The sequence below is a fragment of the Aedes albopictus genome, chromosome 2 (genome assembly GCF_035046485.1).
Source record: "Aedes albopictus strain Foshan chromosome 2, AalbF5, whole genome shotgun sequence".
NCBI lineage: Eukaryota > Metazoa > Arthropoda > Insecta > Diptera > Culicidae > Aedes > Aedes albopictus.
In genome coordinates this window covers 329,281,001-329,308,838 of record NC_085137.1, presented here as the reverse complement: position 1 = coordinate 329,308,838, position 27,838 = coordinate 329,281,001, and the positions used below count along the sequence as shown (strand labels likewise).

The window sequence follows — 27,838 nt, the reverse complement described above, 5'->3', positions numbered from 1 at the left end:
TCAGGTTTCCCAATTCATTTGAATGATCTTTTGCGAGCGTTTTCTGTAGTCTTGCAGCTACAGGAATGCTGTTTATGTTTTCACATGTCAGCATCCAAGACTTTCTTTTAGATTTTCGTATTTCGTTGTTGTACTCAGTCAGGGCTTTCCTGTACTGAGTCCAATCTCCCGTTTGTTTCGCTCTATTGAACATTTTACGAGAAAATTTTCTAAGGCGATCCAGTTTAAAGTTCCACCATGGCACGTCTCTAGTAGAAGACGATTGTATGGTGAGACAACTTCCGTTAAAGGAATTGATGATACTTTCATTTACCCTTTGAGAAAATGATTCCAACTTTTGGGTTGAATCAATAGGTTCTCCCATTGTAAATGAATGCGTATTCAACAATTCTACATATTGATCCCAGTTTGTCCTCCTGGGATTTCTAAATGCGGTTCTAGAGTAATCTCCACCACTCCAATTGAAGATTATGTGTTTATGATCAGATAGAGAAATCTCATCTGACACGTGCCAGTTTGTGATCCTGTCAAAGATTGCAGCATTGCACAGTGTTAGATCCAAGACCTCTTGTCTGATTACATTTGAGAAAGTAGGTTTATCACCATTATTGCAAATGTCTATATTGTTGGAAGACAGATACTCTAATAGTGACTCACCTCGACTGTTAATATCCGTACTACCCCAAACCGTGTGATGCGCATTGGCGTCACAGCCAATGATAAACGATTTGTTGTTTTCTTTACAGAATTGAACAAATGATGCGATCTCAGGAGGAGGTACCTCAGGAACATCACCAGGAAAGTAAGCTGAAGCCACAGCGATCTCAGTTTTACCTCTAGTGGTTGGTACCTCTACCATGACCGCAACAAGGTCCTTTCTGATAAACTCTGTAATAGGATAGCATTTTAACGTTTTGCGTACTAAGACAGCGGTTCTGGGAGAATCTTGTTGCTCATCATAAAATAGTTTACTATTTTGTGTCAGAACACCAAGAATCTTTCGTTTGTTGGACCACGGCTCTTGAATAAGCGCCACTTCCAGTCCTTCTTTTTTAAACCTTCGACTCAACACAGCAGAAGCACCTTTTGCGTGATGAAGGTTTACCTGTACGAACTTAATTCCTGCCATAAAAAAAAATCATTTACCCACTTTTATTAAGCCTCGAAATTGAGACGTAAGAAAAGTGGCCGATTATCCCGGAGACAAATAAGGTCCACTGCGTCATTGCTCCGTTTAACACAGTAAGGGCAACATACTGTGGCGGGTGCCCTGGTACTCCACAGGCTCCGTTCACGGTTAAGTTTTTATTAGACCCCCCTAACCATTCATTCCTAGGCACGGTACGCTTAACACCATGAATTAGGGGTCGCTTGTTTGGTGGACTTTTACCACCGGTTTGCTCAGTAATAGTAGGAGTATCAACTGTAATGGAATATTTACCTGGACAGTAGGGAGTTATCTGTTAAAAGCTTATTTTGGAGTTTTAAATCTTATAACATTTTGGCGTTCGAAGCAAAAATTTGCAATTTCCATAATATTTGCATTTCAGAATCGATTTTAGGTACGGTTTTTACAGTGAGACATGATTGAAGCATACTATAAAAGATCCTAGGGTGTAACCGTCGGTTTCAATGACGAATTTGATGGCTTCACCACAAAGCAAAGAATTCTCTTTTGTCGTATACACCCGGCAACGATCTCACCACGAGTGAGTACCAACTATCACTTTCTCGAATTGAGTGGACGACAGATGGCACTCACGAGGCCCAATTCCAGCCCGTTCCACTCACGGATATTTATTTTCGGCGAGTGACACGCGAAGGAAAACAAACACAAACTACCATAAAAAAATAACAAATAGGTGGCGCTAATTAATCCGCTCACGAAATTAAATGCGAAAGGTAGGAGAAGTTTAGGTGTCAAACTTCGGACTTTTACGAAGTTTGAGCTCCGATTATACACTATCCCTTATTAACTCGGCCACTTGCAAAGGAAATTCTTTTCTGTCGCAACCACCAGAAGAATTAGAAGTGCGCGTCGTGATATTAAATTTCGAGAAAGGTTGAACCATATAGAAAGTGTAGTGATCTTATTAATCTAATTGTGTGTTTTTGTTAAAGTTTTCAGCAGTTAGGCCGTCCTTAAACCTAATAGTACGGTGAAGAAAGTGTACAAAAAGTTCCTTAAAACTAGTAGTATGGTGGGTGAAGAAAAATATTGTATAACCTAAAAATGTATTAAAACCAATATTCCTATATAGAAAGCTAACTAGTGCTAAAAGTACACGGTAAACAAGTATTTCGGTGAAAGTAACGTTTTTTGAAAAAGGTAATTGTATAAACCAGTTGAGAATAGGGGAGAAATAGTTAAAAACGTCACACGATAGGGTACTAATGCCACATGGCAGGTCCATCAGTGGGCCTTTTTCTTTTGTTCTTCGGAACAGGTTCCCAGCGCTTCTCCGGGAGTTTTTGTCTGCCAAAAGGCGATCCAGAACCCTGCGCACACCGTCAACAAGCCATCGTTGGACAGAAAAGTGAAGGATCTGCCTGCTACGGAACTCCTCGGCGCCAGTGGTTCCCGGTTCCAAGATCACCCAGACAATAGGCAAGCCGCCATTGTCAAACCGACAATAGCCTGTCGGACGTTATTGTCCCAGCGACAATCGGAGTTGGGACTACTATTGTGCCATTGTCCTTCGGATATCCGCCATTTTGCACCTCGAACAATATCCCGTACAAAGATATCGCCCATCAGAATCAACCATCCGATCCGGCGGCCCGGAATCTCATTGGAGAGTTCCGCTGCCCCTCTGAAACAAGCCATCCCCTCCGGCGGCGTTTAGCCCGCTTGAGACGTCCGCAGCATACCAAGCCATCCCCTCCGGCGGCGTTAAGCCCGCTTGAGACGTCCGCAGCATACCAAGCCATCCCCTCCGGCGGCGTTAAGCCCGCTTGAGACGTCCGCAGCATACCAAGCCATCCCCTCCGGCGGCGTTAAGCCCGCTTGAGACGTCCGCAGCATACCAAGCCATCCCCTCCGGCGGCCACAGGCCCGCTTGAGACGACCACCCAGCCAATCACCACCGCATGCCACCCAGCCTTCGAAGACCACCATCGATACCCACCAGGATCCGGATCCAGGGCAAGACGAAGCCCTCACGCAAGTACCCTATCATTAAGTGTGACGTTGAGAGTAGAGAGTAGAGTCCCTAAGGGGGCGAATAAACTAAATATGTAAACTTGTATATCAGGTGGTAGCGATTCTTTACAACTGCGCATCCCTGGATAAATAAGTTCCACTTTCTTTATTTGCTTTCTTCCGCTTTGTTCGGGCTTGCAAAGAAGCCATCATGCCTCGTCCTCTGGTGGTGTACAGCAAAATTATTTCTTTTTAGGCTTTTGAGAATTTAAGAGTGTATAAGCTTTGCGCATCTGATTTCCGGTTTAATTAGGTCCTCCTGTAGTTGAGTGTTCCTTTTTCCATTGCGTTCCCACTGGTGAATGAATTCTGGTGAGAACCGGGTCGGTAAAAGGACTGGTAGGTAAGTTTAGGAAATACGACCCTGAGGTGAATTCACCATTCATTGAGCTAGCTAGTTTCAAGGGCTTTGAACAGAACAAAACTTGATAATAAGGTCAAATTCAGGGTGGCTCATATTGCCCCGTATGGTCATATTGCCCCTACTACCCCTAGGTATTAGCAAAAGCCTTAACAACGACAGTCTTGTCATTTTTTGCGTTTAACCCATCTCGCAAGGACGATTCGGATGAAATAATCGATAATTACCTGTTGCATAAACTGGCCTTATCCGCCATCCTACATCTATTTCTCGCCCGGGAGCACCCGCCTCAGTACAGTTGCACCGTCTCCACGCTGTACCACTTGTTAACGTGCTTCTCGCCTTCTCCGGTCTTTTTCTCGACCAGCCTCAGCACCGCGGGAGCTAACGACTTCAACTCCTGCAGCGAATCGCTGTGCTGTTTCACCACATTCATCCAGTTCACCATCCGTTCGCGAACCTTTCCATCCCGGGAAAGGATAATCTGCTGGTAGTGTGAATCGATGAGCAGCGTTGCCCATTCGACGACCTTGTCGTCGCTGTTGAAATTGTCGGAATTGGTCGGGCTGTCCATAAGGCTGGACACTGGGTCCGTTAGCAAATGCAGTAAATGATCCAACAGTCGAAGGACGGCGTTTAGGTCGATTTCTTTTCGAACCAGAGGTAGGATTGTTCTGCGATTGAAGCTGCAGGAAAGAACGATATTCAAAAGATCGTTGCGGGAGCTGTCTTCAACGTCGTGGCATTCCAAGATGTCTAGGTTTTTGATTTCTTCTGAGGGATTGGAAGCAGGAATTGCGCTTTCTTCGTATCTGTCCAACAGCTGTTCTAAATCAGTGATTTTCGTTCCACTTGGTGGTTGATCATTGCAGGCAAGGGCATACTGAAGAACTGCCACAAGTGCCCTCTCGGACACAGTACTGTAACGCTTAAGACACTTTCCTATATCCAGGGAAGCATTGGCTTCGATCATCAGCGGAAGAACTTTATCCGTTATTTCCATTTCGCAAAAACCGTGCTTCTCAAGTTCACTGACAAATATTTCGAACTTTTCCGAGAAAACCAACGGCCCTAGTGAGTTATCCACATTGGCCATCAAGCGCATTTGAATGGTGTCGTCCGGAAGTGAGTCATCGCGAAGGACATCCACCTGTAAGTTGCTCTTGTAAGCCTTTCGCAAAGATTCCTCAAAAGTTTCAACACTTTCAAATATTTTGTAAACCTTTTCCGGTTTGGAATCTTCTTCATCACTTTCTTCATCCACCACGCTTTCCAGATTCCCAACAAAGGCAAAACCTTCGTTGAAGTCGCAGTCCTCGTTGATACTTTCATTATCCACGTAGGAACGCAACTCAATGCTTCGCTGCGTCCCGACCATATCCGACAGTTGCTCCTTGCTGATCTTGAATGGAACCACGGCCAGCGTTTGTCCAAATGCCAGCAGAATGTGATTTTCGCTCAACCAGAACCGAGAGTTGTTGAAATAAACCTTGAACAGCTGCTTCGCTTGTACTACCTTAAACTGCACGTTGTACAGCAACAGTGTGGCACCGTCCTGGTTGAGGTTGTTGGCATAGATAGCAACATAATCCTTGCTGATGCCAATCATCGACAGTGGTTGACTGGTGTTGATCATGCTCAGGATTGATATGAAGTTGCCAATCGATTTGTGATGAGCTTCGTCGTCGAAGGTCAGTGGCTTCGAGAAGATACGTTTGTCGGACCCTGAAATTAAAATAAATTAAAGTTATAAGATGAAAAGGGCATGCTGGCTGACCATCCATTTAAAAGTTTACACCTTAGTTTGGATCAATTTCCTAGCAATTGGGCTAATCTGCACAAAGTCCTTGAAAGTTTGGAGATAATGCTTACTTTTGTGTCACTAGAGCTAACGAATTATTCTTTTTTTTTTCAAACTGAAGTAGGGTCAGCCTTGAAAGACATTCATACTTACAAATAGTAATCAGAGAAGGACCTGCGCTTCCGTCCACAATGCTCTGGCCAACGAGGTGCACCTTTTGCTCAATCCGCTGCAGTGTAATCTTGTGGAAGCCCTTCAGCGGCTTGAGGCTTTCCTTCTCCAAAAGTGCATAATTCAAGGTCAAAGTTTCCTCCTCTTGATCCTTGACGAAATAAGCCAATATTGTGTTGCCGCTGTCCACGGTAATGGCCGTGACATTCAAGATAGCTTCTTTGGCAGGATCAATATTGGGCTTCTTCAGGATATTTTCCGGATCTTTGCGGTCCTCGTTCCTGGTGTCGACGGCACTTTCCAGTGATTCACAGCTTCCATCGTCATAGAGAACCAAAACTTGTCCGTTGTCCAAGGTGAACAACTCAAGAATGCTTCGGAAGAACTTCAACTTCTTCACTTTGTTAATGTCGGACTGATCTCGGTTCCAGCAGCGGACCTGGCGATTCCCGAACACGGCCACGTACCGTTCCGAGCGGAAATCGTAAACCACTTTGCTGGTCAGCCGGTCTAGCGAAGTCCAGCTGTGTTGGAGTTTTTGATTGCTCAACTAAAAAAAAAAAGAATAAGCTTGATGTGACGGACGATAAGCAAGGGCAATTTGAGAGGATAACCAACCTTCACCACTTGGATAATGTTCCTTCCGAGAGTGTTGATCACACAGCCGGTATCGACATCGCGAGATAGGCCCAAAAATTCTCGAACATCGTTTATCGGACACAAACTGTAGTATGATAACAACTTGGCCATTGTCTAAAATCACTTTTTATACGAAAATTTCAAATCAACGAACGCGAAAACCGAAACAACGTGTTCCGAACTCAGAATCAACGTGCGATGTATATAAATATGTCAAAGTTTCCTGCTCTTTTATGCATTCTACACACTTTCGTAACAGTGGGGGACACGCTCCCGGGAATTTTCTTTTAAATAACTGCAGTACTAGATTGAATCGAACTTGCCCGCCGACGACCTGCGCGTTTGACATGAGCCTCTGCACGAATTTGGCCTACTGCTCACTCCCACAGAAAGTTTAAAAACAGCGCGCACAGTAAAAGTCAAATTTGACTTTTACTGTGCGCGCTGTTTTCAAGCTTTCTGTGGGAGTGAGCAGGACAGGGCAAATTCGTGCAGAGGCTCATTTACCTGCTGATTCATTCGCCAAAATCGCAAAAATCGTAAACAAATGAGTGGAAAGTGCACTTTATTTTATTTTGCGGAGTTGTAATATAAATTTTCACGTAAAATAATATTCTAATTCCAAAGTTGGGTGACATTTCATATTACCTAAATAAAGATCGAACATAAGCTGACTGCAGTAAGTACATTCATCGTGACCAAACAAAATTAGTTTGCATTTTTTTCCAAAAACATTAGCGAGAAATTTCCTCTATTTCTTACCGTAACATCCAGATACCTCACCATGCAGGAGAATCGTCCGGAATTGTACGAGGAGGTAAAGTTGTACCGCCACGCTCGGGAACGGGAAAAGTACGACAACATGGCCGATCTGTTTGCCCTGGTGTCGACGCTGCAGAATCTGGAGAAGGCCTACATCCGGGACTGTGTGACCCCGCAGGAATACACGGCGGCCTGTTCCAAGCTGCTGGTGCAGTACAAGGTCGCCTTCAAGTTGGTCCAGGGCGATGAGTTTCCAACGATCGAATCGTTTGTCAAGAAATTCCGTCTGGACTGTCCGGCCGCGTTGGAACGGATCCGGGAGGATCGGCCCATCACGATTCGGGACGACAAGGGTAACACGAGCAAGTGCATTGCCGATATCGTTTCAATGTTCATCACCCTGATGGACAAGCTGCGGTTGGATATCAGAGCCATGGATGATTTGCAGCCGGAGTTGCGCGATTTGCTGGACACGATGAATCGACTGTCGCTGATTCCGGATAATTTTGAGGGCAAGGAGAAAGTCTCTACCTGGTTGGCCACTTTGAACTCGATGCAGGCTTCGGATGAGCTGTCGGAAACTCAGGTGCGGCAACTGCTGTTCGATCTGGAATCATCCTATGCGGCATTTAATAATCTACTGCATGCGACCTAAGCGTGAACACAGAGAGTTTTCATTTTTGCGCCAATCTGGGGATTTGATCTGGGACCGAGGTCAAAAGTCTAGTTATTGATTGTGTATTGTGTCGGAATTATGTTTATAGTAGAAGCCGAAAGTGCTGCTGCACACTAGTTCGATGCTAAGAACGAGTTGTATGAGATAGGAGCCTATATTACAATATTTTAAAACATAAATAATATATCGTTTAGAGCATAGCTTTTTATGATTAGTGTTCTTTTTGTTAATTATGATGACGATGATAAGCTCTTTGATTGAATTCCTAGGTACAAGAGGGTTTCAAAAGGCCGGTTCCAAAGGCGTGTTATCATCCTTAATTTGGCAGGGTGTCATTTTTTTTATTGAACGTCGCAAAGACGAATTGCCTTCTTTAACGGTGTTGAGATAATTCGATATTCTAAATCTACATGTCTAAACTGAGCCGAAATCCTAATTTTCATAACTTTTAATGCCTGGGCACCTATTTAAAAATCAATTTGAAGTTTGTATGGGAGCGATTTGTCGAATCACCCCTCGTCGTTGTTTGTTCTGGGCGGAGCTGTCAAACAGTTGCCCAGCTGTCAAAAGGTGATTTAAAAAAAAACTCTTTGAAATTGATTTTAGGTACCAAAATAAAGTTCTAAAAATCTGAAAAAACATAGTGGCTCAGAAAAACGTGTTCTTTCATAAAAAAAAAAAATCAAAAATCAATACATTTTTCAAAATTTAAATACCCAATTGGGTTCTTTAGAGGTATCCGGATTATTTCATAATCGGATTCTCCGCTCAAAAATTAGTCGAAATCCAAAATTTCATAATTTTTGGAGTCCGGGAACTATTTTTAAAATGCATTTAAAGTTTGTATGGGGGAAATTTTTTGTTCGGGTCGAACTGTCACTTTAACGATTGAACTGGCATTCTATCCACGAAAATTAAAATTGTTTTGTTGATTTAACCATCAAAACAAAGGTGTTGGAATCCAATAAAATCACGTTATACTCAGAAAAATGAGCTCTTTCGATTAGGCTATAGAAAATAGCAATATTTTATTCACTAAACAACCCAATTAGGTAGCTTGAATTAGACTAATATGAATTTCCTTAACAAAAATTGATGAAATTCATATGGGTAGGTGTATTTCTTGAACAAGTTTCTTGCAAAACTTATGTAGCCTTTTCTGATGGGAGTTGATGACCGAATCTTTGGAGAAATCAGAGCTCCGCAATGCCTTTATTTCGAAATTTAACTGAAACCATTTTTTTTTATTACTGGTGATCATTGAGAAATGTCTGCAGGAATCTTTGGGTGATTCTGGAAGCATTTCCAAAATTACGCAGTATTCCTGAAAGTTTTGTTCAAAAAATTCTTCAGGGAATATCTTACTTTTTTATCCAAAATCACGAAAAAGCGTATAAAGAAATAGCTGGAGTAATTCTCGGTAAATCTGCTATTGATGACAAAAACCAAGTTTCAAATAGTTTGACGAAACTTTACTTTTATACTTCTAGAGGAAGGATCGATTGAGATTCAAAAGTTTAGGAAAATGACTGACAAAATGCTTAACAGATTCATAGAGAATGTTCTTTCAAAATATCTGAATGAACCATCAACAAATTTTCAGGAAAAACAACTAAAGAGCGAGAATTCCAGAGGATTTACAAAATAATTTCAAGCAAGGACACGATCGGTGAAGTACTAGATTTGTAGTAATGAGCTGAATTTTTTATGCATGGTGAGCAGGTAAATTCTCCGTTTCTGCAATGAAATGGTGCAAAAAACGTGGGTTTTATGATTCCTTTCCTAATTTAATGCTGTTTGAGAAAAACTTTGGGTAACTACTAGTAGTTACACTGCCCCCATTCGCACAACAGTCCCATGTGAATAGGAAATCCAGTAAACATGGGACTGTTAAGCGAATAGGGGCAGTACAGCTGTGTTGTTTTTTTTTTCATTTCTGACCTCCTCAAAGTTTTTTTTTTTTATGAAATTCTAAATACTCTAGAGTGAAGTCTTTAAAAATATTCTGCATGAACTCTTGGAAGAATTGGTAAAGTAAATTAGTTAGCAACAAAATAAAAATTCTCAAGCAAGTTTTTTTTTATGAAATTTAATGTTGCAAAAAGTTCTTGGTAGTGACGGCTCGGCAGCTGGAGGCCAGATTTGCGCGCACGTTGCCTTCGGTGCTCCGATTTAGTTTTTTTTGTTTTTCATTTGCTTTTTGCGCTTTTTGGTACAGTTGATGGCAGAAGAACAAGATCCGGCTTCAGTCAGTGCGCAGCCAGACAGCTCGAACAAATTTATTCAAATTTTCTACACGCTAAGATCAGTTTACACATAAATGCACGGAGAAAAATCGCTTTGGTTTGAAACAACAAACGTGGTAGTTGAAATACAACTCACAACCCCTAGGGCTAGTTCTAATAGAGATGGTAGACACAGGGACACCGTTGATATAGAGCAAGTGTACTCAAATTTAATAAACGATTTTTATTGGAAAAAGAAATTTAAATGGTAAAAAGAATTGCTGGGGTCGTCGTATAATCTTCTTGTCACCAAAGGTATATTTGAAGTAAAATCTCGCGTACCATAGATTTCAAATTTTCCCGTCACATCTATTGAGAAATTTCTTGAAATGAGTTTCACTCCACGGTATTGCAAGGTTCAATTGATCTCAGCCTACAAATAAATTGTGCCAAGATTTTTTGTCGTTATAATACAACATAATCAATCTTCACCCATGATATTTGTAACGCAGGTTTCAGAAATCTTCGTCTCGAAATGCTTGCGGGAAGCTTTGGCATCCTTTGAGCAGCGGACGACGTCAAATGTCTTCTTCCATTTCACACATCGTTCGAGCTGATCCAAAAAAATAGTATTAGTTTGTGCTCAAAATTACGTTAGGCCAACACAGATTCTGTGACATACCTGCTTATCACCAGAACTGTATGAAATGTTTGGTCCAGAAGCCGTACTGCGAAATATTTGTTGCGGTTCCAACTTGAACGGAAGCGAATTGACAGCTTGTTTGAGTGAATTGATAACACATTTCAAACCTTCTTTAGAAGGTTGCTTGGATACCTTAAATTACAGGCTACAAATGCGCAGGAAGGAGTAAATGAGTAGTTCACCCGTCGACCACCATTCTCTGATAGGCGCTACTGTTTTGTTGCCAGCTATATTCGTAAGTTGCATATCTACGAGGGGGCCGACACTCCTGGGATGAATCACCATTCCCAAAAATCGCCATCAATTCCTTTCAGTGTAAGCTCACTTTTTCATTCTCACCCATTCTCTTCATCCCAAATCCATCCTCAGCTCATTCTTTCTCATCTTTCGTCATCCTTTTAAGGGCGGACGGGACGATCGGGGAAATATTCGCCATTGCTCTGTTGCTACTAAGATGGTAATCTCAGATTCTACTTCATATTTTACAACAAAAACCTATCACTGTGTATGCTCACTTGGAGTGCATATGCTGATTGTTTTTCAGCATCTTCAGTGCGATAGAACTCGAGATTACCATCTTCAAAATCGTGAGGCAAATTGTTAGAAAGAGAGGCAAGATAGGAAAAATAAAACGGCGTCCCGTTTCACCTTAATTCATAAATGTCAGTTCAGTGATTGTTCAGCAGTGTTTGTTTTGAACGTGAAAAAAAAATAAAGAAACCGCAAGTCTCGATCTCGGCGCGGGGAAAGATCGTGAATACCAGGACCACCGTTGATCTTCCGAAGGGATTCGAGCTGATTGCAGTGATACATAATCCGTAAGTTTCTGGGGGGAGTTAGTTAACAGAATGTGTTTGTTTTGATGAGGTTTTTTTTTTCAGAACTGTTGGAATCTAGCTGCGGGTGCCAGCCGGTAAACATTTGCCAGTGAAGGAGGTCAACAAAGGAACAAACTTATTGCACAACATCACAATGGGGCACGTTCGGTGTAGTACTAGATTTGTAGTAATGAGCTGAATTTTTGTATGGTGAGAAGGTCAATTCTCCGTTTCTGCAATAAAACGGTGCAAAAAGCGTGGGTATTATGATTCCTTGCCTGAATTGATGCTGTTTTAGCAAAACTTTGGATAACTATTATGAATTCAGTTGGAGATCGAAAAACTTTTTTTGAGAAAAATATTTTTGTCTATTTTGGGATGTTTACAACTTACATCGGAAGTGACGTATATGATAGTGCAACATTGAACGCACACAGCGCACTACACCCGGTACTGAAAAAAAGTGTCGCTAGTCAAAACGTCGCTATTCGGTTTGGTGCTGGCGCCATAATATGTTGTTTGTGTTGCAAGAAATAGAAAAAACAACAACACTGTTACCCAAAGTTTTGCTCAAACAGCATAAAATTAGGCAAGGAATCATAATACCCACACTTTTTGCGCCATTTCATTGCAGAAACTGAGAATTGACCTTCTCACCATACTAAAATTCAGCTCATTACTACAAATCTAGTACTTCACCAATCTGTCCTATTAGGATCTATGTCATCTAGCCCGCTGCGGTCCTCGCATTTTTGTGCCACCCGGATCTGTGTCGAACACTAATTTTACAGGGTTGCTGTTGGACATTCTTGCAATACGCCCTGTCCCCATTTCCGCTTTGGATGCGCCGTACAGTGCAGCGAGCTCATAGTTCATGCTTCGCCGCCACACACCGCCGAAGATCTTTCTTAGCACACGTCGCTCGAAAACTCCGAGTGCTTGCTGGTCCTCCTCGAGCATGGGAGGAGAAGGAATATTACCGACGAAGGAAGTTAGCCGGAAACCCACCAACAAAGGTGGACAATGAAGCATTGATGCGTAGCAACTTGGTGTGGAATACGACGCAAATTTACATATTGTTGTTCTGCATTGAGCAATAGCACGGTGAGTTAGGTCTTTATGATTACCGCACGTAAAACATAGTATTGGGAATTGTAAGGTTATTTTTTCTTTGATTGGCGTTACGTTCCAGCAGGGACAAAGCCAACTTTTCGGCACAGTTATTTCTAAATTAATAATTATTCAAGCTTAATCTATCAATAATCATGATTATCATTTTATCTAAAACTGGGCATTCGTGTCGAATAAAATATGTTGGTCAATAATCATGATGCATTCGTCTATAGCTTGGTACTTGGCTTGGTAGGAACGGAAAAACTCTATGCTTGAGGGTGTCAAGGATATGTACATTACGAAAAGTTCATTGACTGACCGGGAATAGGTCTCTATTTAAAAAAATATATTATTTATAAAATGGGGTGATTTAAAAGCTTATTCTTATAGGCATTACGTCCCATTGGGACTGAGGCTGCTTTTCAGATGGGTTCTATAAGCGAGAACTTCCACAGTTATTAATTGTGCTGCTAAAGTTTGCTCCAATAATTCCATCTAGAATTATCCGAAGCGAAGTACTTCTGCAGGAATTTCTTCCAGGAATTCTTTCAGAAAATCTAGATATCATTTGAAATTAATCGAAGAATTGCTTAAACATTTTGAATAAAAAATCCTTTAAGAGCCCATCAAAGGATTTCTTTAAGGATTCGTCCAGGAATTACATATTGCAGACATGAATTTTACAGCTCTCCTAGGGTTTCCCAGCTTATTATTTCTGTGATTGTTTCAGAACTCCATATATTATTTTAAAAATTCCCCCGACGATTCTTCCACGAGCTCTTCTTGAGATTCCTTTGGGAATTCCTCTTGGAAATCTTTCAGGGACTCCTTCCGGAATTAGTCCAGGACTTCTTTCAGGAATTGTTTTGGTATTCCCTTAGAAACTCCTCTCGGAATTGCTTCCAGGATTCACTCGGGAATTATTTCTGCGATTGTTTCAGACATCCAGATATTATTTTGAAAATTCCCCCGAGGATTCTTCCAGGAACTCTTCTTGGGATTCCTTTAGGAATTCCTCTTGAGTCTTGAAATTCATTGTGGGACTCCTTCCGGAATTAGTCCAGGACTTCTTCCAGGAATTGGTTTAGTATTCCCTTAGACACCCGTCTCGGGATTGCTTCCGGGATTTTTCCTGGGACTGCTACAGGGATTCCCCCATGAACCCTTCTTAGGATTCTTTCATGATTTCTCCAATAGTTCTTTCTGTGATTTCTTCAGTACTTTCTGGGATTCCCTCAGAAATTCCTCCTGGGATTTCTTCCGGAATTCTTCCTGGGATTACTCCAGTGATTCCTCCAGGGATTTCCCCAGGAGTTCTTCCAGGGTTTTCTTTGGGAATTCCTGCATGGATTCCTTTAAGAATACCTCTAGGGATTCCTCCTGCAATCCCCGCAGGGATTCCTTCAAGGATTTCTACAGAAATTTTTCCAGAGATTCCTTCAAAAATTCCCGTAGGGCTTTCCCCCAGGTTTCTTCCAAACATTTCTTCAGGAATTGCTTCAGAGTTTCCTTCAAGAATTCCTTTAGAGATTTCTCTAAGAATTCATGAAATTCCTCCTAAAATTTGTGGGCTTCGTGGCCGAGCGGTTAGCGGCGTCAGTCGTTTAGGTGTACGCCTCGGAGTGTGGGTTCGATTCCCGCTCCAGTCGGGGAAAACTTTTCGTCGGACGAAAAATTCTCCACTGGGCCACTGGGTGTTATATATGTTGTCCGTTGTCAAATGTTAGTGTAATGTTCAGTCTGTAGAGGCCGCAAGGTCGAAGACGGTGTAATTGTCTTTGAAAATTGCGCCAGGAATTTGTCAAGAAGTTCTTCCAGGCATTCCTCTAGGATTTCTTCCAGGAATTGCTTCAGCGATTTCTCCAAGAATTCGTCAAGAAATTCCTCCAGGGATTCCTTCCAAAATTCCTCTAGGAATTCCTCAAGAGATTTTTTCAGAAATATATCCATGGAGGAATTCTTGGCCTCCTAGGATTCCTTTAGAAATTCCTTCGGAAGTTTCACCACAGATTCCTTCAGAAATTAAACTAGGAATTCCTCCAGGACTTTCTCAAGAAATTTCTTCAGAAATTTATCCTGGCATTTCTCATTGAATTCCTGCGTAGGTTCCTCCAGGAATTTCTCCATGAATCCTCCAGGGATTTCTTCAGGTATTCCTCCAAGTATTTCATCAGAATTTCTTCCAGGGATTCCTCCAAGAATTCTTTTAGGAATTTTTCCCAAGAATTCTCTAAGAAGTTTCTCCAGTAGTTCCTCAAGAGTGTCTTCAGAGATTTCTCCAAGGAATCCTCGAAGAATCCCTACAAGATTTTTTTCAGAGATTCCTCTAGGGATTCTTGCTTGCATTGTTCCAGGAATTTCTCAAGGGATTCCACCAGATATAGTTTTAGAAATTTCTCTGAGATATTCTTCCAGGAATTCTGACATGGATTTTCCAGGGATTGCTCCAGGAATTCCTCTAGTGATTTCTTCTGAAAGTACCCAAGAATTTCTCCAGAATTACTTGAAGATTTTTCTAATTACTATAGGATATAATATAATATAATTTATTAATAATTTCTATAAGAATTCCTCCAGCGATTTGTATTAAAATTCTTCAAGATAATCTTCAAGAATTTGTTCAGGGATTCTCTTCGGGCACAGAGAACAGACATCCAAGTCCAGTTCGGAAACTGTGTAAGGAGTTTAACGGCCATTTGAAATCGGCAACACAAATGGCAATAGCGTGGCGCTGCAATCGGTTAATTTCCCATACTAATATAAATCACCACTTGAAATGTTTCAATTCACCACTGACTGTGGCAACATGATGTTTGGTGGCGTTAGTGTTGTCATCGTGTATTGGCTTGCAACCTTACTCAAGTAAAAATTCAAATCCTTACACAACTTTCCGAATGAAATTTGTTCTAGCCTGGATGTGTAACTATTTATTGAACCGGACAATCTCACAGTAACAGGAGACCCCTCGAACTGGGTCTCAGGGTCGGCTTGCTACTGGGTAAGCTGAGGGGCTACGCGAACAAGATGTGCAGAGTACGGTCACCTGACTAGTGCTATTGTGAAAAGCTATTAAAAGATTGATTTGAATAGAAAACCTAGGATTTTATTAACAAGCTAGTCTATTGTAGGGTTGAGGGTGGATTAAGTTTATTGAGCTCTACTTCTATTGTGGGTATGGGTGTGTGGAATTTACAAGCTTTCACGTACCGGTACTACTGCTTCTCCTTCTTGGCGGCCGACGATCTGCTGAGGTCCCGCGAGCGCTCGCTGATGCTGCTGACAGGATAGGTCTTTAGGCGAACAGGTGGTAAGTTTCTCGGCAACTATACGGTTTTGCCGTGGGGTGCGGTGTCTTGACCGAAAGCTAGGCGTCCTCCCTCCTTGACGGCAATCGACACGGTCCAGGACGGTACCGGAATGACCGTGCCGAGAGGGGAAAAGCTCCTTGACTTTTAGGGAATTTGCCCGAGCTTCGAACCTCCTTAGGACCAGTATGGTCAGAGGTAATTCTGGTCTCCTTTACTGTTTAGGCGTAGCAGACTCTCGTCTACCAGGCCGAATCGTGTGCTTGCTGGAGGGGCGCGCCCTACCAGCCAAGATGGCGGATTAATGATACACGGAAAAAGGTCCTATGAGGGTATACCAAAAATTACTAGCCGTACTAACTATCTGGTCATTAGATTTAAGCTCGATTTAAGCACAACTCCTACCTGATGTAATACAATTCTTCTCCACTTCAAACGGTTACCACTTTTATCTTAAAGGACACTTTGGACCAATCTTGAGCACACGAACGCCTTTTTACTAGTGAAGCGATATGGCGCTTCCTAAACTAGCTTTGACCCCTTTATCATATTTTCCTTCCCCCCCCCCCTTCTAATTTCCTCGCTAATGGGGTTGGGGGTTGTTGCCACCTATTTACTGTAATACGCCTGCTGACCCACTGATCGTTTATGCCCTGCCCACAGCTTGCATACAACTTCACCCTCTAGCTTGTAATCTTTGTTTTTTTTACTCTAGACAATTTAAAATTAACTGACTATAACAATTACATGATTTTAACTATTTCAATTTATTGACATTTATCGTCGCTTCTCTACCAATCCTATACTAACATAACAACATTTAACACTAGAGACGTGACAGTTTCCAAGACAAAAGCACGAATTAAAATAAAACTAAAGATTTGTAACAAACGGTTACACTATTCCACGCCTCGGAAAAATAAATGTTCAACGGGAGTGAACATTTATTTTGCCTTAAACGCTCTAAAACTTTCAAATAACCATAAGACATTTACCAATAAACAAATATAACAAATTTTCGTTAAATAACAATGTCGTGTAGCAGTTAAAAATACAACTTTTCTTTTAGACAATCACGTTAACACACTAAAATCTTGAGCAACTAAAAGCAAAATTTTAATTGAAAATTCGCCATAATATACCACCAGTGATTCTGTGTAGTGTCCATGTGAGTCTGTTTCCCCTTATCATATTCTACTACTTCATTTTCCTACGTTTCGTTTAACGGATTCATTCGGGTACTTATATTTCGCTCTATCATATTCTCGGGGTCTGGGTCTACTATAGAGATAAGTGACATTTCTACACACGAACACTAGCACAAATTTTTCCTCACACAAAAGTACACGCCGATTGAAAGGCTACTCAGATTGCATATGCAAATATTACCCAATCGATTTGGGTAAAACGGGTAAATAATGATAAAACTAACGTCCGGGGCAAGAGTGCAAATATTTTCCTCGCAGTTTCACAACTACATCTACAAAAAAAGCACGCATATATTTGAACGTGATTACCTCTATAGCGGAAGACGATTCAGTCGACCTACGTCTTCGATCGCGCGCGTACTGTGCATTCGATGTTAAGGATGCATAGGTGGGAATATAATGTTTTAATTACCATGCTAATATACTTTTGGTTCGTTCTACTATTGGTGATTAACGTGCATTCTAAGATGAGTGAATTTACTTCCGTTCCTTTCTTTATGTTAGGCTGACGAAACAGTTTCTTTTCAGGTTTGCCCCACAAATTGGACCAATGTTGGAACGCATCGAATTCCTATGGAATAATTTCTATTGTTTCTACCAACAAGTACGCGGCTTGTATCTTCCTGTAGGCGAATGTTTCCCTATTTCAACCCTATGTGTTTTCTTTATAGAAGCGATGGATGATTCTAGTGTTACTTGGCCATTGTTCGTAACTTAACAATACCCGGACAAGACCTAATTTGATTTTCTATAATTCGACTCTCTTTTCTCTCATTTCAGGTTCTATATTCTAATACCAGCAACCATTCGCCTTGACGGAGGCTCTCTGAGAGAATTGCGCTGTGCGTGAAAACAATTTTTTTTAACATGGGAAAGGATAGGAGCTGCATTTTCAAATGCTTCTAATTCTTTATAGAAATTTTTTTAAGCAAAACGTTCTTAATGTTATCGAATGAGATTTTGATACGCTATATTATAGACATAACATTGTGATTTAAAAACATTTTGTCTAAAACCAGTTATAGTGTAGCTAATTGAAAGTATATTGCAAAACATTAACTCTTTTTTCAATCTGAAGTCCCTAAAATATTTTAGAAGCATTTGAAAATGCAGCTCCTATCCTTTCCCATGTTAAAAAAAATTGTTTTCACGCACAGCGCAATTCTCTCAAAGAGTTCCGTCAAGGCGAATATGATCGTCCTCTGGATAGTTAGGTGTGAAGAGTCGTGAGTGGTTCGTCTGTACTCGTCGGAGCGAATGAACTTTATAGCAAGTCATCCACAGCGTCGTTTCAACAGTCAATTCGCCTTGACGGAGGCTCTCTGAGAGAATTGCGCTGTGCGTGAAAACAATTTTTTTTAACATGGGAAAGGATAGGAGCTGCATTTTCAAATGCTTCTAATTCTTTATAGAAATTTTTTTAAGCAAAACGTTCTTAATGTTATCGAATGAGATTTTGATACGCTATATTATAGACATAACATTGTGATTTAAAAACATTTTGTCTAAAACCAGTTATAGTGTAGCTAATTGAAAGTATATTGCAAAACATTAACTCTTTTTTCAATCTGAAGTCCCTAAAATATTTTAGAAGCATTTGAAAATGCAGCTCCTATCCTTTCCCATGTTAAAAAAAATTGTTTTCACGCACAGCGCAATTCTCTCAGAGAGCCTCCGTCAAGGCGAATTGACTGTTGAAACGACGCTGTGGATGACTTGCTATAAAGTTCATTCGCTCCGACGAGTACAGACGAACCACTCACGACTCTTCACACCTAACTATCCAGAGGACGATCATATTCGCCTTGACGGAACTCTTTGAGAGAATTGCGCTGTGCGTGAAAACAATTTTTTTTAACATGGGAAAGGATAGGAGCTGCATTTTCAAATGCTTCTAAAATATTTTAGGGACTTCAGATTGAAAAAAGAGTTAATGTTTTGCAATATACTTTCAATTAGCTACACTATAACTGGTTTTAGACAAAATGTTTTTAAATCACAATGTTATGTCTATAATATAGCGTATCAAAATCTCATTCGATAACATTAAGAACGTTTTGCTTAAAAAAATTTCTATAAAGAATTAGAAGCATTTGAAAATGCAGCTCCTATCCTTTCCCATGTTAAAAAAAATTGTTTTCACGCACAGCGCAATTCTCTCAGAGAGCCTCCGTCAAGGCGAATTACGGACAGTAATCAAAATAAACTGGACGATACTAATTACTCGACGTTGGAACATTACCGCTGAATTATACAAACGATGAACGACTTCTACGGACAACGACAAAAATTGTTGACGGCAAGACACCAATTCTTTATTACACCAGCGATCCTAACCTCAAAATGACTGACAATTCTCAGGTCATTTTGACAGATGTAACATGAGCATGAAAAGGATGGCAACAAGATCGATAAAGTAGAATATATGATCCATCTTTTTCGTTCATGTGTGTGGTCTGTCAAAATGACCTGAGAATTGTCAAACATTTTCATGGCTAGCTTTGTTGGTGTAATGAAGAATAGCTTAATACGATTTATGGCAACGATGATGACCTACGGCCTACACAAACACTCGTCGCCTCGTTCTATGGATTGTAATCCCGTAAGTTGATTCTAAGATGACCGTGACCCATGATGGTATAGGTTCTCAATCTCAGTTTTCTTTTAGAATTCACCCAGGTGCACAATGTCGGACATCGTTGCCCGCACGAAGATCACTCGCAGAGAAAACACCCAATGTTTTTCCTTGCTTATCCGCCAGCTCATAAGAACTGCTACCGCGCTTGGCAACTATGGTGCAAGGGATGAACAGCGGTCCATACTTCGCATTGTAGTGTTCAGATGCGGACGACTGGCGAAAATTACGCTTGTAAACATTTTGGCCAATTTCAAACGTTGGGGCATCCTTCCTGAAACGTAAGTTATACACTTTTCTATGTTTTTCGTCGCTTTTTTCAAGATTCTTCTTCACCATTTCAAGAAAGTCTCCTCCAACTTCTTTTCTATATTTTTCCCGCGCTTCAATCGACAATTCCCCTTCATCTCGTTCCAGTCGATGCTCTTCGCCTTTACAAACTTTCTCGTGGCCGTATAAAATGCGATATGGTGAGAATCCCGTTGAAGAATGCACTGTAGTGTTTATCATTTCCTCCACTTCGGGGATCCTGGTATCCCATACTCGCTGGTCCGGCTGCATGTAAGTCCTCAAGCAAGAGTTGATCGTACGATTAGTGCGTTCTACAGGATTCGCTTGGCTGTGATGTCTTGAATTCGGCCAGTGACGAATCCCACGGGTTTGTAGTAAGGCTTGGAACTCTTTCCCAGTAAACGTAGTTGCGTTGTCGCTGATAACTATCTCTGGTGCTCCATATCTTCGGAACCATTGGTCTTCAACCACTCGACAAACTGCCTTGGCCTCAATCCTCCGGAAAGGAATAAGCAATGTCCACTTAGAGAAGATGTCCATAAGAACTAATAAGTGGGCATGGCCCAGTTTGCTCCTCGGAAGATTCTGGATAAAATCCAATGCCAATATCTGGAATGGACGATCGGTCAACCTCTGTTTCCCCATCGGCGGATTTGACGGAACTGTCGAAGGTTTGCACTGTTTACAGACATCGCAAGCTTGCACATACCGTTTTGTATCTACGGCCATCTTCGGCCAGTAATACCTAGTTTTGAGTTTTTGTATGGTCTTTTCGTATCCAGGATGGAGAGAAGCATCATGTTCTTCTTTGAGAACTGATTCTCTCAGTCCTTCCGGTAAACATAACTTCCACTCATAGCGATAGTCCAACACATCAGAGGCTGCCGCTACGAATTTGTAGAGTTTGTTGTCCTCAATTTTGAAGTCTGCGAACGAGCTCGGATCTTCATCGACTTTCCGAAATTGTTGCGAGTACCAGTCGTTCTGCATAATGACATCCATGGTTTCCACAGCCCGCGATAGAGCATCGGCCACTACGTTTTCCGAACCCTTACGGTGCTGTACCCTCATGTCATATTGCTGGAGTAGCATGCTCCAACGACTGAGTTTACTTGACGGCTTCCATTTAGAGTTCATGATGAACGATAGGGCCGACGAATCTGTTACCAGAGTAAACGGGGTTCCTTCAACGTATGGACGAAACTTTTCAATCGCTTCTAGCGCCGCAACACCTTCTTTCTCAACAGCTTTCCAAGATCTTTGTGGAGTCGTGAGCTTCCTAGAATAGTAAGCTACGACATGTTCTTTCCCCTCGCTTTCCTGGGTTAAAATGCCAGCAATCGCCATGTCACTGGCATCTGTCTGGATTTTGAACGGGCGATCGAAACTAGGGTTGGCCAGGATGGGAGCGCATATAAGTTTTTCTTTTAGGGAGTTAAACGCTGCTTCGGCTGGATCGGTCCAAGTGATTATCTTCGGCTTCCCCTTAAGCAGGTCTGTAAGTGGAGCTGTCACTTCACTAAATCCTTCAATAAAACGGCGATAATAATTTACCATCCCTAAGAACCGGCGCAATGATCTTACGGAAGATGGTCGCTCAAAATTTACGATGGATTCCACTTTATCCGGATTGGGCCTAACTCCTTCTCTTGACAGGATGAATCCCAAGTACGGAAGCTCAGGAACACAAAACCGTGACTTCTCAATATTGATCGATAAATTAGCTTCATTTAGCCGTCTAGCCACTTCTTCTAGGCAACGTATATGTTCTTCGAACGAATTACTCGCGATGACTATGTCATCGAGGTAAACAAAGATATTTGGTTCAAGCTCTCCGTAGCCTAAGACCCGGTCCATCAATCGTGAGAGCGTTGCTGGGCTGTTCACAAGACCGAAAGGGAGACGGGTGAACTGGAATAGCCCGCGTCCGAACACCCGGAAGGCAGTATATTTTCGGGATTTAGGGCTTAATGGTATCTGCCAAAAAGCCTTAGACAGGTCAATTGTAGATAAGTACTTTGAGGCCCCTAACCTCCCCAAGATCCTATCTTGATGAGGTAACGGATACGCGTCGCGTTTCGTTCGTTCGTTCAGCTTTCTGGCGTCCAAACACATTCTGACCTTAATCTCTTCCTCTCCAACCTCACCCACATTCCTTTTCACAACTGGAACGATCAGCATTGCCCAGTCGCTATTTGACCTTTCAACCACCCCAGAGTCAATCCACTTATCGAGTTCCTCGTTTACATGCTTCTGGATTTCCGGTGACCAGGGATATGGGTTTAGTCTCACTGGTTTAGCATTTTCGTACTCATCCGTGAACTCAATAGTGTGGGTGATCAATTTAGTGACACCTAGTTTATCGCCTTCTCTGAATACCTTGAATTTTAATTTTACATCATTTAACCTCGCTTGTTGTTCCTCGGTCAGAATATCCTCTTCCTTATGCCCTTCCACTTCAGCTTCTAAAGCTTCCAAAGCTCCTCCCAACTGTCCTTGAATTGCCGGCTCAATATTGAACATTCGCCAGAAGTTCATGCCTAAAATCAGTCGCCGCTTCATCGCTGGTGCAACCAACGTGGTAACAATTTTTGTTTGCCCGTTGAACGAAACCGGAAGATTAACGTATCCCAAAACTTCTAATCTTGAGCCTCCTGCTGCTGTAAGCTTGGTTCTTGTTGGTAGTAGCTTAAGCTTCAATTTTTTCAAGAGCTTCTCACTTCCAAACCCCACGATTGAAATCTGTGCACCACTGTCCAACAACCCAATGAGCTTCACTCCCAAAACATCTACGTTAACAAATGGACGATTATCTCCATCCACCTTTAACCGCAGCTCACTGACTTCTGATTGATACGGGACAAAAACAGTTGAAGGCTTTTTCGGCAACATTCGACGACCTTCTACGCCGAAGTTGGTCCGTTTTTTGCACAGAATGGGCATCTCTCTTTAGTGAAGTTGTGGAATCCGCAAACTGTACAAAACACCTCCTTTTCCGATAGACACGCTTGATGGTGATGGTATTTTCCCCGACAATTGAAGCACGTGAGTCTATCAGGAACTCTGTAGTTCGCAATCCTTGATTCCAAATCCATTTTACTCGATCCTGGGCGTTGGTCATCTTTCGGCATCTCCTGCCGCTTCTGAACCTGACGTCTATCTACTTCCTCCTTCCGCTCAGGTCTCGAGTCTTTTGTGATCTGCAAGTCGGATTTCCACTTTCTCTCCACCGGCTTAGCGTCATTTCGAGAGAATTCTCGACGAACCTCATGAACTTGCACACTTTTAGGCGCCGCTTCTGCTTCCCTGTTGCGATACATCCAGATGTTAACCGAGTCGAGCTTCCGCCCCCATTGCTTCAGACCCTTCAACGTTCTAATCCCTTTGACCACTAAAACGTTTTTGTAGTCTGACCTAAGATTCCGGAAGATGATGTCAAACATACGATGCTCGCTCGGAGTAACAGCCATATATTGGAAAATCTCCATGATCGCATTGAAGTAGTCCTGAAATTTCTCTGAACGTTTCTGTCTCCGCTGAGCTGCCTGTTGCTCGTAGTGAAAATCCATGTCTGGTGGTTGGAATTCCAGCTTCAATTCTGCTACCAACTCTTGGCAATTCCGGAAGTCTCGATTCTTCTTGCCCTCGATGTACCACGTGCGAGCTTCTCCACTGAAAAGGTGAATCGCCTCATTGAACAAGTCTCGCTTACCCAGGTTTTCCGCCTCCGCCATGAATTCCACTTCAGTAATGAACTTGTTCAACTTTCTACCTTCATCCTTTCCATCATATTTCATCTTCCATTCTGCTACGGATCTTGGCTGTCTTTGCATTCGCTTCTGTTTTCGTTGACCTTCTTCGGATTTGGTTTCCTCGCTACTGCCTTCTTCGCTTTCTGACCTCTGGTTCCTTGACCTTCCTCTAGGTGGAGTGACTCCCCTTCTATCCTTTTTCCTATCAGACTTCCTGTCGGATGAAGTGTCTTTTCTTGTCCTTTGGTGTGATTTGTTTCGTTTGTGCCTTCTAACTTCTTCTGTTTCTAAGCCCTCGCTAGACGAACTGTCATCTCGCCTCTTTTCTACACTAACACTACTAAGTCTGGACTCTAGATAACTGTCGACGTGTTCCAACAACTTCTTGAACATCTCTTCGGAATCTTTTTCCTTCTTACTTTTTCGTTTTTCCTTAGGTGTACTGGTATTACAACTTGCTCCTTTGTCCTCTACTTCCTTACGTTTTCCGTCGAAACTTTCTTCTTCTTCCGTATCAGTTTCCGTACTCTCTTGAAGGCTATGTACACTTAATTCTACCAACTGCCTGCTCAAATTTTCCTCTGTCCTCTTTCTCACATCCGGGTCTGTCGACAGAAACGTAAAGTGTTCCTGGTACAATTTCAAGAGAATTCCTTCCAGTCCATCTGTATCTACTTTCTGTTTCAACCTCATCAACCTAGCATACAAATGGACTAACCTGGTTTGCAATTCCGGAAGTTCGGATTTCTTTGTTCTTCTATTCTCTAACTGATCGCGAATCTTGGCCAATTTCTCATCAACTACATTTAAATCTCTCACACACTCCTCCGGCGACAATGTGAAAACTATTTCAACATCATTCTTATCCCTTTGCTCTTTTAGCTTCTGGCGCAATCTACGTCGCTTCACATCACGAGAATCACCAATTTTGAACGGAACCTGGCGTACTGCAAGTTCGTACTCCACCTCATCTACCAGCAGATGACCCGCGTTCATCAACTGATACTTTAGATTAAATTCAGCATCCATGTTACCCAATTCAATACAACAAAATTCAAAGCAATTTCAAATTAACATACAAATAAACAACAACAAAAATAAGAAAAATAAAAATACTAATGTTAAATTAAGACTATAGTAGACGAATTCAAAATTTCAAATTCAATACGATTTCTCTTAGATACTTAATAATGTAGTAATTAAAATGAAATAATGTAAGTGTTTGTGTAGTGTGGTGGATAGTTAAATTTCATTCAGGACCTTTTTCCAATGCTGTGATTTTTTTTTAGTGTATTTTTTTTTTTGATTTATCTGTTCTGTAGTTCTAACTGCTATTTATAAGGCACTCTTAATATTTTATTTTTGCCACTGAACCGAATTTCAAACGCACGTGGTCAATGTCTTTAAGTTTCCAAAAGAGTAGAACGATTTTGGTCGGTGCACAACAGCGCATAGATCCTACACAACTGTGTAAGTTGTGTACTCACCTGCCGCCTATTAAAAATCCTTAGATTTTTTTTTTAATTTTAATCGATCCTCAGCTTACCTTTCGCGTGTTGTAGTTGGGCGCCAATTGTAACTATTTATTGAACCGGACAATCTCACAGTAACAGGAGACCCCTCGAACTGGGTCTCAGGGTCGGCTTGCTACTGGGTAAGCTGAGGGGCTACGCGAACAAGATGTGCAGAGTACGGTCACCTGACTAGTGCTATTGTGAAAAGCTATTAGAAGATTGATTTGAATAGAAAACCTAGGATTTTATTAACAAGCTAGTCTATTGTAGGGTTGAGGGTGGATTAAGTTTGTTGAGCTCTACTTCTATTGTGGGTATGGGTGTGTGGAATTTACAAGCTTTCACGTACCGGTACTACTGCTTCTCCTTCTTGGCGGCCGACGATCTGCTGAGGTCCCGCGAGCGCTCGCTGATGCTGCTGACAGGATAGGTCTTTAGGCGAACAGGTGGTAAGTTTCTCGGCAACTATACGGTTTTGCCGTGGGGTGCGGTGTCTTGACCGAAAGCTAGGCGTCCTCCCTCCTTGACGGCAATCGACACGGTCCAGGACGGTACCGGAATGACCGTGCCGAGAGGGGAAAAGCTCCTTGACTTTTAGGGAATTTGCCCGAGCTTCGAACCTCCTTAGGACCAGTATGGTCAGAGGTAATTCTGGTCTCCTTTACTGTTTAGGCGTAGCAGACTCTCGTCTACCAGGCCGAATCGTGTGCTTGCTGGAGGGGCGCGCCCTACCAGCCAAGATGGCGGATTAATGATACACGGAAAAAGGTCCTATGGGGGTATACCAAAAATTACTAGCCGTACTAACTATCTGGTCATTAGATTTAAGCTCGATTTAAGCACAACTCCTACCTGATGTAATACAATTCTTCTCCACTTCAAACGGTTACCACTTTTATCTTAAAGGACACTTTGGACCAATCTTGAGCACACGAACGCCTTTTTACTAGTGAAGCGATATGGCGCTTCCTAAACTAGCTTTGACCCCTTTATCATATTTTCCTTCCCCCCCCCCCTTCTAATTTCCTCGCTAACGGGGTTGGGGGTTGTTGCCACCTATTTACTGTAATACGCCTGCTGACCCACTGATCGTTTATGCCCTGCCCACAGCTTGCATACAACTTCACCCTCTAGCTTGTAATCTTTGTTTTTTTTTTACTCTAGACAATTTAAAATTAACTGACTATAACAATTACATGATTTTAACTATTTCAATTTATTGACATTTATCGTCGCTTCTCTACCAATCCTATACTAACATAACAACATTTAACACTAGAGACGTGACAGTTTCCAAGACAAAAGCACGAATTAAAATAAAACTAAAGATTTGTAACAAACGGTTACAGATGTCTGTTCTCTGTGCTTCGGGTAATCTTACTGGGATACCTCGAGGGTTTCCTCCAGTGAACGTGGTGGTTTATCGAGCGCATTAAAATGTTATTAAGGGTTTCAGAGATATAGCAAGACTCGTAGCAAGATATAGCGTCCTTTGTGAAGATTGTAGGAAAAATGTTAAGACCGCCAAACAGCACTTTAAAACAATATAACAGGCGTTTGATTTGAATAGGTCGTATGTTTGCTGTGATTCCTATGTAGATTCGACCTATTCAAATCAAACACCAGATTTAGACTTCTGAATTGAGATAGGTACATAGGCGCAGTATCATAACGTCCGAGGCCATAAAGTCCCAGGACTTTATGGCGCATTTTTTCGGGGCATAACGTCCGAACTTGCAGATACGCCACGAAGTCCAAGGAAAGAAGGCACATAGGATATTTTGACGCATCCAAACTTTTGGACGCTATTTCGCAAATAAAAGCGACCTAATGTCCGGGACTGTATGGCCTCGGACGTTGTGATCCGGCCCCAGGTACATATACCTTAGACAAATGAGGTAAACGATTGTCAGGCTTTTCAAATATTTTTAAATAAAAAAAAATACTAATACACGACACATTTTTGTTTTTCTTTTTATTACTCGATGTTATCCAGGTTAAACCAGCAAATTGGCCGTTGAGGGCATTGACATACGATGTTGCTGCACATGCTCAAATCTTTCGCTGCAACGTGCTCCCGTAGTCCCGTATCAACAAATAGTACATGATATTTTGAAGTGTTGTTCTTAATAATAAAACATTTGGTGGTGGGGTGTTGAGTTGGGTTGGGATTTATCCGAAAATAGTGTGTGCGACCATTTGGGACTCAGACAGGGGGTTCTATCTAGGCACTTTTTGCTCTAATTTAGCATTTTTATACCAAATGACTTTGTACCGTATCTCAACGAGTGGATTTTTGCTATGAATTATGAAGTAGTTCATGGGGTATTCTTCCAAATAATCTAAATTCGTCTCTAAAAATGTTACCGTTTACTCTAAATTGTTACGTTTGCATTGGTTTATCTTGTGTCTTTGAGATATTCGTCGAAGTAATTGGATTTCTTTAAATTCACCATGTTTAAGATGGCATTGATAGGTTTCTCACAATATGAGTAATTCATAGATGTCACTATTGTTTTGAAGTATTTATTAGTTTATTGAATATTTTTGCTGGTCAGGAATTCAGTAACAAATTTTGAAAACGACGTATAATCAATGCTACACCATTGATTATACGTCGTTTTCAAAATTTATTACTGAATTGTAGTTTTGAAGGTTCACT

At 41.6% G+C, this 27,838-nt stretch overlaps 2 protein-coding genes and 1 long non-coding RNA gene across 3 annotated transcripts; 2 read left to right on the top strand and 1 right to left on the bottom strand.

Moving 5' to 3' along the window:
* Window positions 1-3,793: 3,793 nt before the first annotated feature.
* LOC109399521 (nucleolar protein 11-like) lies at window positions 3,794-6,296 on the bottom strand. The gene is made up of 3 exons (XM_019671971.3): window positions 6,154-6,296; window positions 5,518-6,085; window positions 3,794-5,288 (listed from the first exon to the last, which is right to left on the bottom strand). The coding sequence occupies exons 1-3, from the start codon at window positions 6,283-6,285 to the stop codon at window positions 3,853-3,855; spliced, it is 2,136 nt and encodes a 711-aa protein (XP_019527516.3). The 5' UTR covers window positions 6,286-6,296; the 3' UTR covers window positions 3,794-3,852.
* A 394-nt stretch (window positions 6,297-6,690) lies between these two features.
* Window positions 6,691-7,812, top strand: LOC109398015 (vacuolar protein sorting-associated protein 28 homolog). The gene is made up of 2 exons (XM_019670355.3): window positions 6,691-6,853; window positions 6,949-7,812. Exon 2 carries the CDS (start codon window positions 6,959-6,961, stop codon window positions 7,589-7,591), a length of 633 nt encoding a protein of 210 aa, XP_019525900.1. The 5' UTR covers window positions 6,691-6,853; window positions 6,949-6,958; the 3' UTR covers window positions 7,592-7,812.
* Window positions 7,813-12,071: 4,259 nt separating this feature from the next.
* Window positions 12,072-27,332, top strand: LOC115261186 (uncharacterized). The gene is made up of 2 exons (XR_009997844.1): window positions 12,072-12,462; window positions 27,173-27,332. It is a non-coding gene; the product is annotated as an uncharacterized LOC115261186 (long non-coding RNA).
* The last annotated feature ends 506 nt before the right edge of the window (window positions 27,333-27,838 follow it).

Bases quoted from the DNA above. Each gene is read 5' to 3' on its own strand.
- LOC109399521 (XM_019671971.3), bottom strand. From the start codon at position 6,285: ATGGCCAAGTTGTTATCATACTACAGTTTGTGTCCGATAAACGATGTT. The intron at 6,086-6,153 runs GTTGGTTATCCT...TTTTTTTTTTAG, and splicing joins ACATTATCCAAGTGGTGAAG to TTGAGCAATCAAAAACTCCA. The intron at 5,289-5,517 runs GTAAGTATGAAT...TTTTAATTTCAG, and splicing joins TCCTTCTCTGATTACTATTT to GGTCCGACAAACGTATCTTC.
- LOC109398015 (XM_019670355.3), top strand. From the start codon at position 6,959: ATGCAGGAGAATCGTCCGGAATTGTACGAGGAGGTAAAGTTGTACCGC.